This window comes from Lynx canadensis, chromosome A2 (genome assembly GCF_007474595.2).
Source record: "Lynx canadensis isolate LIC74 chromosome A2, mLynCan4.pri.v2, whole genome shotgun sequence".
NCBI classification, from domain to species: Eukaryota; Metazoa; Chordata; class Mammalia; order Carnivora; family Felidae; genus Lynx; species Lynx canadensis.
In genome coordinates, this window is record NC_044304.2 from 165,890,373 (window position 1) to 165,902,575 (window position 12,203).

Consider the following 12,203-nt stretch of genomic DNA (forward strand, 5'->3'; position numbering starts at 1 on the left):
CCCTTATAGACGGAGGCAGTTACGCTTGGCACTTAGAGAAAAGGTGGGTGGGGGCTGAGCGGTGACCATGTACCCACAGAGAGCCAAAAAGCTGGATTCTAAAACACGGAGACGTGGGATGGGCTTAAGAGATCCTTCCTTAGCCTGATTTCAGTGTGCTGCCTTGATATGTCATGGCCAAGTATATGCTGAAAAGGTCTTTGTTCGTTAGCCATTAATCCATTCGGCAAGCATTTTGTATACAGCGCTGAGTCCCAGATTCTGAATAGGCACCGGGGACCCAGATTTCCAGCATGAGGATTTCAGATTGTGTGTGTCTGTCTGTCTGTCTTCTGTTCTCTGGGGGTGTGGTGGGAACCTGGTAGGAGCAGTTACTTTTTTTTTTTTTTTTTTTTTTCATTTCAATTCGGCACAGCAATTGCTACCATTGGTACCAGGGACCCTTTTTGAGTGACAGATGAGGGAGAACCCAGGAGAAGCTTCTGCAGCAGCAGTAAAGAGATAAATCCCTAAACAGCACAGGGACAGGCCCCAGCACGGTTGTGGTGGACGAAGGGCAGGAAAGGGCAGTTTGCAGTCACACACACACACACACAACGCAAATGTCAAAGAAAGGCGAAAAGATGGCCCACTTCACTCAAAATCTGAGAAATGTGCATTAAACCAATGCCAAGTACTGCGTCTGCCCACTGGAGCCATTGTCGTAATGCAGACCGCCCCCCCCTGCCCCCCGCCATAAACTGTAAGTTAGAGAGCGTGAGTCTATATCGACTCAGATGCCTCTGCCTGAGGCGGTAGACGGCTGCCCCACGTCTCACGCATAACCCCCCAGGACCCTCCCCATCGCCACGTGACCCCAGCCCCCCTCAAGAGAGGTCCCTTCCCCTCTGTTGGCCAAAGGCATGAGAGCCAGTGTGTATGACAGCAGGGCCCGGACGCTTTAGGAGCCCCCGTGTGTCCCCCTTGCTCACCTCCTCCTGCTGTGACCCAGTTCGTTCCCGACGAGGGCTGGGAGCTTCAGCCTGGGTCCCAGAACCAGGACGCCACACGGAGAACCCAGTGTAGCCGCGCATTTACCAGGACGTGACATTAGCAAGAAATAAGCTTTCATTTTTTTAAGCACTGAAGGTAGGGGCTCCGTGTTTGGACCCTGAAGCTGGTTTAGTGAAAGCTGACCATGAAACCTTTCAACACAGCAGTCGCAGTGCTGGTAGCTAGCTTAACTGACGGTCTCGTCCACGCGCAAAGATACGAGCGAGAGAGTTTTCTGCAGCGCCGTTTATGGTAACGAAGAACAAAAGGAAACAGCCTAAATTTCCGTCAGCAGGGAAGGCACCAAATAAATTGTAGTATGTATATATCGTTAATTATAATGTATATAATATATATTATATATAAATTTATAATATATAATATAAATTATATATACAATTTATATATATCATTTATATATATAAATTATATATACATGTATATATATCCATATAATGGAATACTACACATCTGTTACAACTTTTCAGAATTACTTACATAATTGTACATTGCAGTATTTACCGCAGTATTTACCATTCAGCAACTTCATGTCCTCAGGCAAGTTTACGTTTTTCATGTTCGTCCACATCAGCAGGTGTGGATTGACTCATTCATTTCGTGCGCTCTCCAACCTTCTCCGTGTGAATGCGCTGATTTAAGCCGCCCCGTCTCCCGCTAGGGGTTAGCTGGGCCACTGTTGCTCAGGCACCGGTGCTGTTGAGAAGGACCTCCTACGCGCCTCCTCACGGGTGTGTGCAGGGGTGTGTGCAACGGTGCTTGCATGACGCTCCGCCGTGGAGCTGTAGGCCGCACGGCACCGAGCATCGTCACCTCTCACGGCTGTGCCGACTCCAAACAATTGCTCACTCGCGTGCTGCCCGTTTGGCCCCATCTCCAGATGCTGGGCTACGATGTGTGTGACAAACATGAGATTGTGGACACAGACCATGTGACAAAAATGTCTTTTAATTCTTTTAATGCTTATTTGTTACGTTGAGAGAGAGAGAGAGAGACAGAGTATGAGTAGGGGAGGGGCTGAGAGAGAGGGAGACACAGAATCCGAAGCAGGCTCCAGGCTCTGAGCTGTCAGCACAGAGCCTGACGCGGGGCTGGAACTCACAAACTGTGACACCGTGACCTGAGCCAAAGTCGGACACTTAACCCACTGAGCCACCCAGGCGCCCCGCAAAAGTATCTTTTAAGTGCGGGAGGATGATAAGTCACCTCAAGGTAACAGTTACCTCTGGGAAGGGAGCAGGCTGAGATCAGGGAAGGGTGGACAGGTGCCCTCAAGTCCATGTTTTATTTAAAAACAGAAACAAAAACAAAACACTGAGGCAATAGGGTTCGGCCTTAAGATTTGAGAAAAGCTGCTGGTTTCTATGCAGGTGTTTTTATGTTACTTAAACCTGTTTAAAATATCTGTGTGTGTGCAAATATGACCACATACACACAGAGAATCATCTTAAGACATTTTGGAGACATTTAGGTCACCTCTGGGAAGTGGGGGTCAGAAGGGTATTTCACTTGTCACTTTATTCTGTTCTTCAGTGTTTGCATTTTTTTTTTAAATTTTTTTTTTCAACGTTTATTTATTTTTGGGACAGAGAGAGACAGAGCATGAACGGGGGAGGGGCAGAGAGAGAGGGAGACACAGAATCGGAAACAGGCTCCAGGCTCTGAGCCATCAGCCCAGAGCCCGACGCGGGGCTCGAACTCCCGGACCGCGAGATCGTGACCTGGCTGAAGTCGGACGCTTAACCGACTGCGCCACCCAGGCACCCCAGTGTTTGCATTTTTTTTAGCAACATATATCAAGTTAATGAATTAAAAACTGAGGAGGGGGGCGCCTGGGTGGCTCAGTCGGTTGAGCATCCGACTTCAGCTCAGGTCACGATCTCGCGGTCCGTGAGTTCGAGCCCTGCATTGGGCTCTGTGCTGATAGCTCAGAGCCTGGAGCCTGCTTCTGATTCTGTGTCTCCCTCTCTCTCTGCCCCTCCCCCGTTCATTCTCTCTCTGTCTCAAAAATAAATAAACGTTAAAAAAAAATAATAAAAAATAAAAAATAAAAAAACTGAGGAGGGATGAGTTTCTTACTGTGTGGGTTAGATGGAAGGCTTCAAACTCTCAGAACCTGCGTTTTCTCATCTGTAAGATCGACTTTGGAGGGCTACTGTGAGCGTTATGAATTACTCATATCAAACATCTTGCAGAGTGCCTCTACATAGTAGGCACTAAATAAATAATAGTTGTTTACATTATTAATCAAAATGCAGGATACGCTCTGTATGCGAATTTACTCCCCCTGAAACGTGCAGAGGAAATAGATGTAGTGTCTTTATTTCTCAATAACTGATCTGTTCTTCCACATGAGCTCCCCATGGGGGAAAATGGATCTTTGAGCCGGGAAACTTAGTTTGATTCAATAATTTAAACCCACAGCCAGTGTTTAAACCCCTTTCGGTGAGGGCTGTCTCTTTAGATTTAAACACCTAGACTCTCAGATCACTGCTGCCTGCGCCCCTGGGGAGATGGTGTCAGATTTAGCAAACAAAAATACAGGACATGCAGTTCCCTTTAATTTCAGGCAAACAGCAAGTAATTTTTTTTAGTGGTAAGTCCCAAATACTGCATGGGACATATTTATACAAATATATATATATATATATTTGTATACAGTATATAAATATATATTTATATACTGTAGTGTTTATCTGAAATGCCCATGTAATTGAATATCCTATCTGTGGGTCAATGGTGGAGGGGGTATAGGGGGGAGAGGGAATAAGGTCCCAGGGCCTCCCGGACTTTGGATGTGCATTAGACAGTGTCTGGGTCCAGTCCCTGGGCAGTGGACAGGCTCTGAGTTCCAGGGTCTGGGGTCTGAACCGGCCCCTTTGTTTTTCTGGCACATCCCCTTTGGGCCCTGGACTGGGACCACTCTTTAGCCACTGCAGTGGGGTCTTTAAGCCTGACTACGGTGGGATCTGTGCCAGGTTTTGTGGCTCTCAATTGAGCCACTGGTCTATGGCCCCAGAGAAGCACGCAGAAGTTACGATGACCCCAAGGAAGCTGAACTCCAGCCATCCCTCTCCCCAAACAGTCCATGTTCGCCTCCGGTTCAGATGTGGCCCATCTCTGTGAGCTCATAGCGTCCCAGAGTCCCCAGCCTGAAGCAGAGAGCAGGAAACAACCCGACTACCATGTCCCTGTGATGGACCCTTCTCTGCCCACCCGCTTCCCACCTGCCTTCATTGTCCCCAGTCCCCCAGGATCACAGGGCTCCTTCCTGGACACTCTGCGATCACCACTCAGCACTCACTCCGTGAACATGTAGTCAAGTACCCACTATATCCCGAGTACCATCCAGGTGCTAGAAATAACGGCAGGAAGACAGCATCTCATTTTGTGCCTATAAATTCTAGAGCTTACACTCTGGTGCAGTTGAACACGCGGACAGTGAGCAAATTCTGAAAATTTCTGTTATAAGGACCCAACTTTACAGAATGTGACAGTGACCTCTCTAAAGGGGAAGAAAACAGGGACAGGTAGGGGCTGGTGGCATGGTCATGAGAGGTGCTCTTTCCCATTGGGTGGCTGGAGAAGGCATTTGAGCAGAGACTTCAACGAAGAAAAAAGCCATGCCAGCGTCTGGGGACAGAGAGAATGATACGCGTCCTTCAGAATCTGCAGAAGTCCGGCCGGCTGGAACAGAGTGGATTCGCAGAGCGGGCAGAGAGGAGATCAGAAAGGTCGCCCACCTCACAGTCTACTTTCAAAATGATATAAAAATAATTTGGGAAGCCCTTGTGCTTTCTGGACTCTCTTCTTGTTGCTCACAAGAATAAGGCTGTTGACCATGGACTGAAGCCAAGGAAGTCTGTGCCTTCCCTCCCACCGCGGGGCCCCGGGCTTCCTGGCAGCCTGGAGCTGGGAAGCCGCAAGCACGGTTCCGGGGGAGACGGACGCACAGGCGAAAGTCTACAACATAGCCCTGCTGCGGTCGCGAGTGTTTACCAGGTGTTCCAAGAGGCCAGCGGAGGGGATGGCTTCTCTCGCAGGAAGCCGTCCAGGATTGGCCGCTTGAGCCGTTCACTCGAACTCCGCGCACGGCGTGTGATTTGTGCCGGTGCAAGGACCGTGGAGCAGGGAGGGGGTGAACCAAGTCAGGCTCTGTAAAATGATGTGAATGCGTTTCTGCAGCGGGAACATGGGGAGTTTTCATCGGGCCCCTCGTGATGAACGAGGGCCCAGAGGAAGACAGACAGCCTGCAGCACAGGGCCGGTCCGGGCCCGCACGTGTGCAAGCTGTAAGGAAGGCCGGGGTTCTCTCCTGCTCCGGCTACACTAACAACCTTCTTTCTGTTTCTTGTCTGGCTCCCCCTTCCTATCTGCCCAGGTCCTGGAGTCCCCACGGTGACAGTGCACAACACAACGGATAAGAAAAGTAAGTGCCTTTTGCTCTTTTCTGGAACCTTCCCGTGCCGTGGCAGAGAGGAAGCTGAGCCTTGTGAGAGAGTCCAGCCCACGGAGTCCTGTCTGGAGAGCCAGAGACGGGGATGTCCTCGCAGTTCAGAGTGACCCCCACGACTGGCAGTATCGATCAAATGTCAGAGCCACCCAGACAGAAGGTGCCCCCGCCCCACGAGTGCTGAGGCCCGGAGGCCACCGCGACCATGCAGGGCCCCCGCGTGGGGCGCTGAACAGGGCCCACGGCCCCCAGCTCCTCAGTCTGGCCCTTCCGACCCTCCCCTCCTCTTAGAACCTCCCACTGGGGGCCAAGGCTCCATGGGTGCTTTGAGACTCACCTGTCCTTGTGGCCGGGGGACACCCTCACAGCACGGAGGGGCTTCACGTGCATGCCGCTGCAGTGACGAAACTTTTCGGAGCCTCTTGAGGACGTCCCAGCACCTTTTTGCTTGAGGGGACCCCGTGGAGGTTGACACGCACATGCAGAGGTCTGTCCCCTGTTTGGCCTTACTTCTTGACCTTCCTGTCCCCAAGGAACCCTACTGCCTCCTTCCCCCCAACTCCTCACTCCTTCCTACCGGGGCACCACCCGCCTCCGCTCTGTACCCCGCCCTCGAACAGCAAGTCAGACCTGAGGCCCCGATGGCGGGGTGACCCCGCACGTCCCTCGAGTGTCACGGCAGCAGGCCGTCAGTGACTCTGACTCCTGTCTTGGTGGTAGGGCTTCGAACGGCGCTGGCGAGGGGGAAAGTGTGGAAGAGGGGGTCTCCCGCCATCTGTTTAGACACTGGTTAAAAAGTGGTCAAAGTGTTCAAAAGTGGGTAAAACAGATTTATTTCAAGAGACAGCATTTAGAGAGTATTCCCAAATAATGACGGTATTCCACAAAGCTCATCAAATAATGACTAAAAATGCATAATTTAAAAAAAACCAGAAATAGATTTTTAAAATCACTTAAATGTAAAAAAAAAAAAAAAAAAGGCAAAAAGAGGGACATCAGATGGTTACAAAACCCACTCAAAACACTTGTGTGGCCCTCAAAGGGGAGAAGGGAGGGAGGGGGCTGCGTTGGCCTCCCTGTGTGCTGGGGGGGTGGGGGTTCAGGGCGAAGGGTGCCCGGCCCCAGGCCTCATCTCCAGCACGACTGGGGAACGTTTCTAGGAGCCTGTGAGGTTTGGGGTTCTGGCCACACGTCCAGTAGGGACAGGGTTTGACACAGGATTCCCTGGGCTGCACCCGCCTCCCCTGCCCGCCCCCAGGCTGCCCGCTCTTCCCGGCACAAGGGCTTGGAGAGTCCTGGGGAGCCTGGCCAGCGGGTCGGGCCAGGACCCCCACCCCAAGGCAGGTGTCTGTGGGATCGACAGACACGGCCCGCATGACAGCCCTCGAGTGTTCATGCCAGAATCTCCTTAGCTACGGATTTCACCAGAAAAGATGGAAGTATTTCACAAAGCCTCTGCTGGGGCATCCTTTTTTTCTGACAAAAACATGGATTGTTCCATTAATACAAGAGGACATAGATAATTTCCCGATAATTCATGAAGTTTTTCCCTTCTTAAAAATCTACACTCTGATGAAAACTGAATGAGGTGCGTGGCCAGCGGCTCCGCCCCAGTGTTGGTGTCTTGCTCTCAAGGCCACGCCGGGTCACAGAGGCCGTCACTCCTGGGGGATGGCTGGATACAGAGCACGTGGAACTATGCACTATTTTTTTGTTTATTTCTAATGTTTGTTTTTTGAGAAAAACAGAGCACGAGTGGGGGAGGGGCAGAGAGAGAGGGAGGCACAGAATCCGAAACAGGCTCCAGGCTCCGAGCCGTCAGCACAGAGCCCGACGCGGGGCTGGAACTCGCAGATTTCGAGATCATGACCCGAGCCGAAGTTGGACATTCAACCGACTGAGCCACCCGGGCGCCCCAAAGGCTTCTTTTAAAGTAGAAGAACCTCGCGTGTCAGCTAGGGTCTGGCGGTGTCACGGAACCCTAACACAGCAGTCGCTTCAACGGGACGGAACACGTTGCTGTCTGTGTGCATCCCCGTCTGCCACGCCAGCTCCACAGTCATCATGCCCTCCTGCCTGCCCCACCGCTTGTCCAGCTCGTCACTTCCGCCCTCGAGCGGCTTCGTGATGAAAAGTGGCCGGAGGGTGGAGAGAAGGCAAAGCACGACCGTCCCTGCAGGCTGGCTTCCTGCAAGGGCCACCCGCACGCCCGCGTTCCTGTTGCCGGTCACAGCTCAGTCCCGCGTCCCGCTGGCTGTGGAGAACGCACAGAGATGGCTTTTGTCCCGGCTCCTTGCACCTCAGAGAAAGTCGGGGTTTCACGGCCGAGCGCTAACAGCTGCTGGGAGTGCCACCACCCAGATCTTCACGTGGGAGTCTCCCGGGGCTCCCGTCCCAGCGCGGCGCACATGGGGCGCTGGATTCTGTCCCGGCTCCGGAGTCTGCGAGTCCAAGAGCGAGGTGTCAGCAGGCGACTTTGTTCGGAGGCTGTAAGGGAGAGTCTGGTCCAGGTCTCTGCCCGGATTCTGGTGGCTTCTGGCAATTATGGGTGTTTCTTGGCTTGTGTGAGAGCCAGTCTGCCTCCTCACACGGCCTCCCGGTGTGCGTCCCTGTGTCCAAATGTCCCCCTTTTCCTAAGGACACCAGTCGTATTGGATCAGGGCCCCTGATGGCCTCAACTAAACTTGTTTCCTCTGCAAAAACCCTCATCCCAAATAAGATATGGGGGGGGGGGGGTTAGGACTTCAGCATCTTGGGGGACACAGTCCAGCACACGACACAGCAAAACAAAGGTTTGTATTTCGCTCACGCAAAGTTCAGATGGTATGATCCTTGTCGCTCTTCTGGGAGGAACCTGGGCTTGCAAATTCCTTCCACACTGTGGCCCGTCATCGTCACCCCAGCTTCCAGCCACGTGGACGGGAAGAAAGAGAAGGGGAAGACGCTGCGGGTCAGGACATCAGACCTTGCACAGCCTGGCAGCGGTATGCGACGTTCCCAGCGGCCAGAACCCCCTCACACGGGCCCGCCAAGGTGCAAGGGAAGCCCCGGAAGGAGGGAGAGAGGCCCGTGGTGCCTCCTGTCACCGTCACAGGACGAAGGAGCATGGGTCTAGGATGCCACTGGCAACCTTTGCCAGTCCTTGAGGGAAGTGACTGAGTGCAGAAATATTGGCCATTTTTGTATAGATCACTCTGCCTGCTTGTCGGATACTTCCCTGAGCCAGCCCATGGAGTGCTCTCCAGAGGCCCCAGACTGTGACAGAGGTGCTCGTGCTGGAGGGGTCCCTATGAGGGGGCTGACCCCACACACACCAGGGAGGGTTCTCTGACTGTGGCCGTGAGCACCGCCTGGGGACGCAGGAACACAGGAGGAGAGCACAGAGCCAGCAGGGGAAGCTCCAGGGACAGATGGGTGGTTATGGGGGCGTGGGGCCAGGGACCCGCTCCTACCCGCGTGAGCCCCGAATCTTCTGAGAGCACAGAAGACAGAAGACGTAATAACAGACCTAAACAGAGAGGCACATGTTGGTCAGTGCCTGGCGTGAGCAGGGATGCGAATCCTGGGGTCTTTGTCAGACCCAGAGTCAAGGTCTGAGAGACCTCGATGAAGGGTAGAGATTTGTGGACTTTTCAAATTTGGTAGGGATTGGGATTTCGGTTGTTTTTGTGATTTTTCTTTAAAAAAAAAAAAAAAATGTCCTCATTTTCCCAACTCTGCTGTAGGAATTCCCAGAGAAGAAGCGGGCTCCGTTTGGAGCTGTAGGCAGGACGAGGGCCGAGTGCTGGTTTGTTTGACTCCCTGGGCGTCAGGTGGCCGTGCATATGGGGCTCATCACGGAGAAGAAAGGAAAGCTGTTTCGTTCTGGAAATCCCAGATCTGGGAGTTAAAAAGGATGATAGGCAACAACTAATCGAACTTCTTCACTTCCAAGGCTGGAGGTCGGAGACCCCGACAGCTGCGGGCCACGGAGCTCCGGAAGGAGTGTTCCTCATGCCCCATGTAGACGGCGTGTTGGTCCCACCCACTCAGCAGCCTCAGTGCTCATCCCTCGGGGCTCCCTTGGTCTGAGAGTCCCCCGTGTCCTCAGCAGACGCCAGACCCCACGGCCTCGGTAGTCTGATGTGACACATGATGCCCAAGGGCTGTGACGGTCACAGTACCGTCGCATAGCGCATGATGAGGCTCTTTTCCTTGCTTCTCATCAATAACCCGTGAGAAGGGCGGCCGGCTCCATTTCACAGATGACAAAACTGAGTCTCGGATCGCGGGAATCCCAACAGCTGATGCGTTATTTCTTCTGGAATTCTGACTGTTGAAGAGCAAATTATCTGAATTCTTCAAAGGAGACAGTGGGAAGTGGGTTTAGAAAGAGAGAAAAGAAGGAAGAAAGGAAAGGGAGAGTAAAAACACCAGCAAGTCACGGTGAACCCTCTAGTCTGCTCCGCGTTCTTAAAGATGAGGTAAAATGGGAAAATGTTCCAATTTCTCGGCTCACTCGGTGAGAACATTGATGGCAAGCCTGTTGGGTGCCAGCCGCCAGCGTGGGGCCCAAGCAGATGACGTGACTTGAAAATAAGTACCAGAGCAGGAGACCCCATGCCTGGAACCCCCAGCTCCTCCTGCTCCGTCACAGAGGGTGGCACCGCAGACGGGCCTGGGTCCTCCTGGACAGAGAGAACCAGAAGCTGTAGGTGTGGTAGCATATCGGACCCCGCGCTTGGGGTCCCAGCCTCGGGTTTTGTCGGCGGGATGTGTGAGAGGCTCTTTTCTGTGTGTGTAACTTCCGATGTGTCCTCTGACAGAGCTTCTCGCCCCATCTCGTCCCCAGCCGCGTCACCGGCACAGAACAAAGCGCTCTCGGTGTTTGTGACACTGGGTGGGTCCCTCTCCGTTGAGGAGTCCGTGTGGGGGGCCGGGCCCCTGCCTGGAGTGGGCGGTGGTCGAAGCTGCGGGTCCACGAGTGTGACCCCTGCTGGGCCGGGACTAGCCGACCGCCCTCACGTGCAGGTGCGCTCCAGGTGAGCTGAGTTCTTTCCTTCCAGGCGCGGCACAAGGTGAAGGGTGGGCAGGCGCCTCTCATCTGTAGTCGCAAACCCAGCCTGCGGTCCCGCATCCTCGATGCTGCCAAGCCCCACCCCACTCGGGCTCGTTATGAGTGATGCTGCGCCGGGAATATGTTCTGGAAACTTGACCTGGCCAGGGGCCCAGAGAGTAACCGTGGCGTCCACGTGACTAGGCCAGCACTTAGGAATCACTTGCTATGGGCCCGTTCTGTCCTCACTTGACAGTCTGCTATCACCCCCATTTTCCAGTTAAGAAAATCGAGGAAACACATGCGCACACATGCACGTACGGCTAGAAAGCGGTGGGTCCTCTTTCCAGCCTGGCCTTTGCCTCTGGCCCACCATCCATTGGCCTTGCTGTCAACGCAGCCTGAGGGGCTTCTGCAGATCTAGTGTTCTCCATCTGGCGCCCACAGTGAGCAGGCCAGGAGGCCCATGCTGGCCCCCTTTCCCCCCTGGAGGAAGAGAAGGTGCTGCTTCTGGGCTGGAGCGGGCCGGGAAGTATTCTGTGGGCTGGAAGGACTGAGCCCTTAAACGTCACCTTCTGGTGCTGGCCACTGAGTGCCCCATCGTCGTGCCATTCACCATTTTCAGCGTGATCGGGGGGCCATCTCATCCCGTGGCCAGCCCGCCCAAGGGCTTTGCACACCGTATCCTGCACATGCCTCGTTATAGCAAATTACCGGATGGCCCGCCTCGTCCAGCACCAGAACCATGGCTCACTGACCCCAAGCACATAGTCCTGACCACGGGGGCTCTCTCCCAGACCCCAGGACGCAGCAGCTGGAGACGGCTGTGCCGTCACGATAGTCTAAGCAATGTGCGGACAGTTGTAGATTCTCTGATCACAGTTCCCAAAACCACCCCCGGCCCCGTCTGGCTCAGCGCCAAGCCCCTAGCGGTGTTTGAACCTCATGCTGGCTTTGGACACGGCAAGCAGAGCGACACAGCCACCTCGTGCGTCAGGAAGGCCGTTCCACCCGGCTGTGTGGAGGGAGACGGAGATGTGGGGGTCCGCGTGCCTGTGGCAGTGGCGGGAGGGCCAGCCGGCTCTCCGGAAGGCGGCTTCTGGACAGACTGTGGGAAGCCCGGACTGCCAGCTAACGCGAGGCCTGTGCTCTTCGACCGTGACAGGCACGGAGGGTGGGGGCCGCAGGAAGGCCGCACGGCAGGTGGCGAGACGGGCCCTGCGAGGTCAGGGGTCTGGCTCTGGGCCGATCGCTGCATCCACTCCAGCCCTGCTCTGAAATTTGAAATTACTGTTTCAGAATTCTTTGTCCTTCCTCCTCCTCCCCCATGACCCCAGAGCCACCCTGGGAATATTTGACTTCTTTCCCTTTAGAAAATCTTATCTACGAGCAGAGCCTGCAGGGTGTTCACAGATGTGACTCTGAATTATTTAAAAGCTGTTTCCTTAAGAACGTAATTATGCCTGGGACCAAAGTATACTCATTTGATGCCTGGGTATTCAAACAACTTAGGTACTGGGATAGAAAAACCAACAAAACACAGTTAACGCGAGGCTGGTTGTAACGTAAGTAGGAGAGGGAGTACCACTCAGCTGTGTGGATGCCCTGTCGGCAATCGCAGCACCGTCCCAGTCGGCTCCCTGGCCAGCGGGAGGAAGTGCAGGG

At 53.8% G+C, this 12,203-nt stretch overlaps 1 protein-coding gene across 2 annotated transcripts in view; it reads left to right on the plus strand.

Moving 5' to 3' along the window:
• Positions 1 to 12,203, plus strand: part of DPP6 (dipeptidyl peptidase like 6) — a 729,761-nt gene that overhangs the window by 690,037 nt on the left and 27,521 nt on the right. For both annotated transcript variants that reach the window (XM_030308879.1, XM_030308880.1), the window contains exon 17: positions 5,432 to 5,479. In XM_030308879.1, coding sequence (XP_030164739.1) covers positions 5,432 to 5,479 — 48 coding nt within the window. The remainder of the gene's footprint in view (positions 1 to 5,431; positions 5,480 to 12,203) is intronic.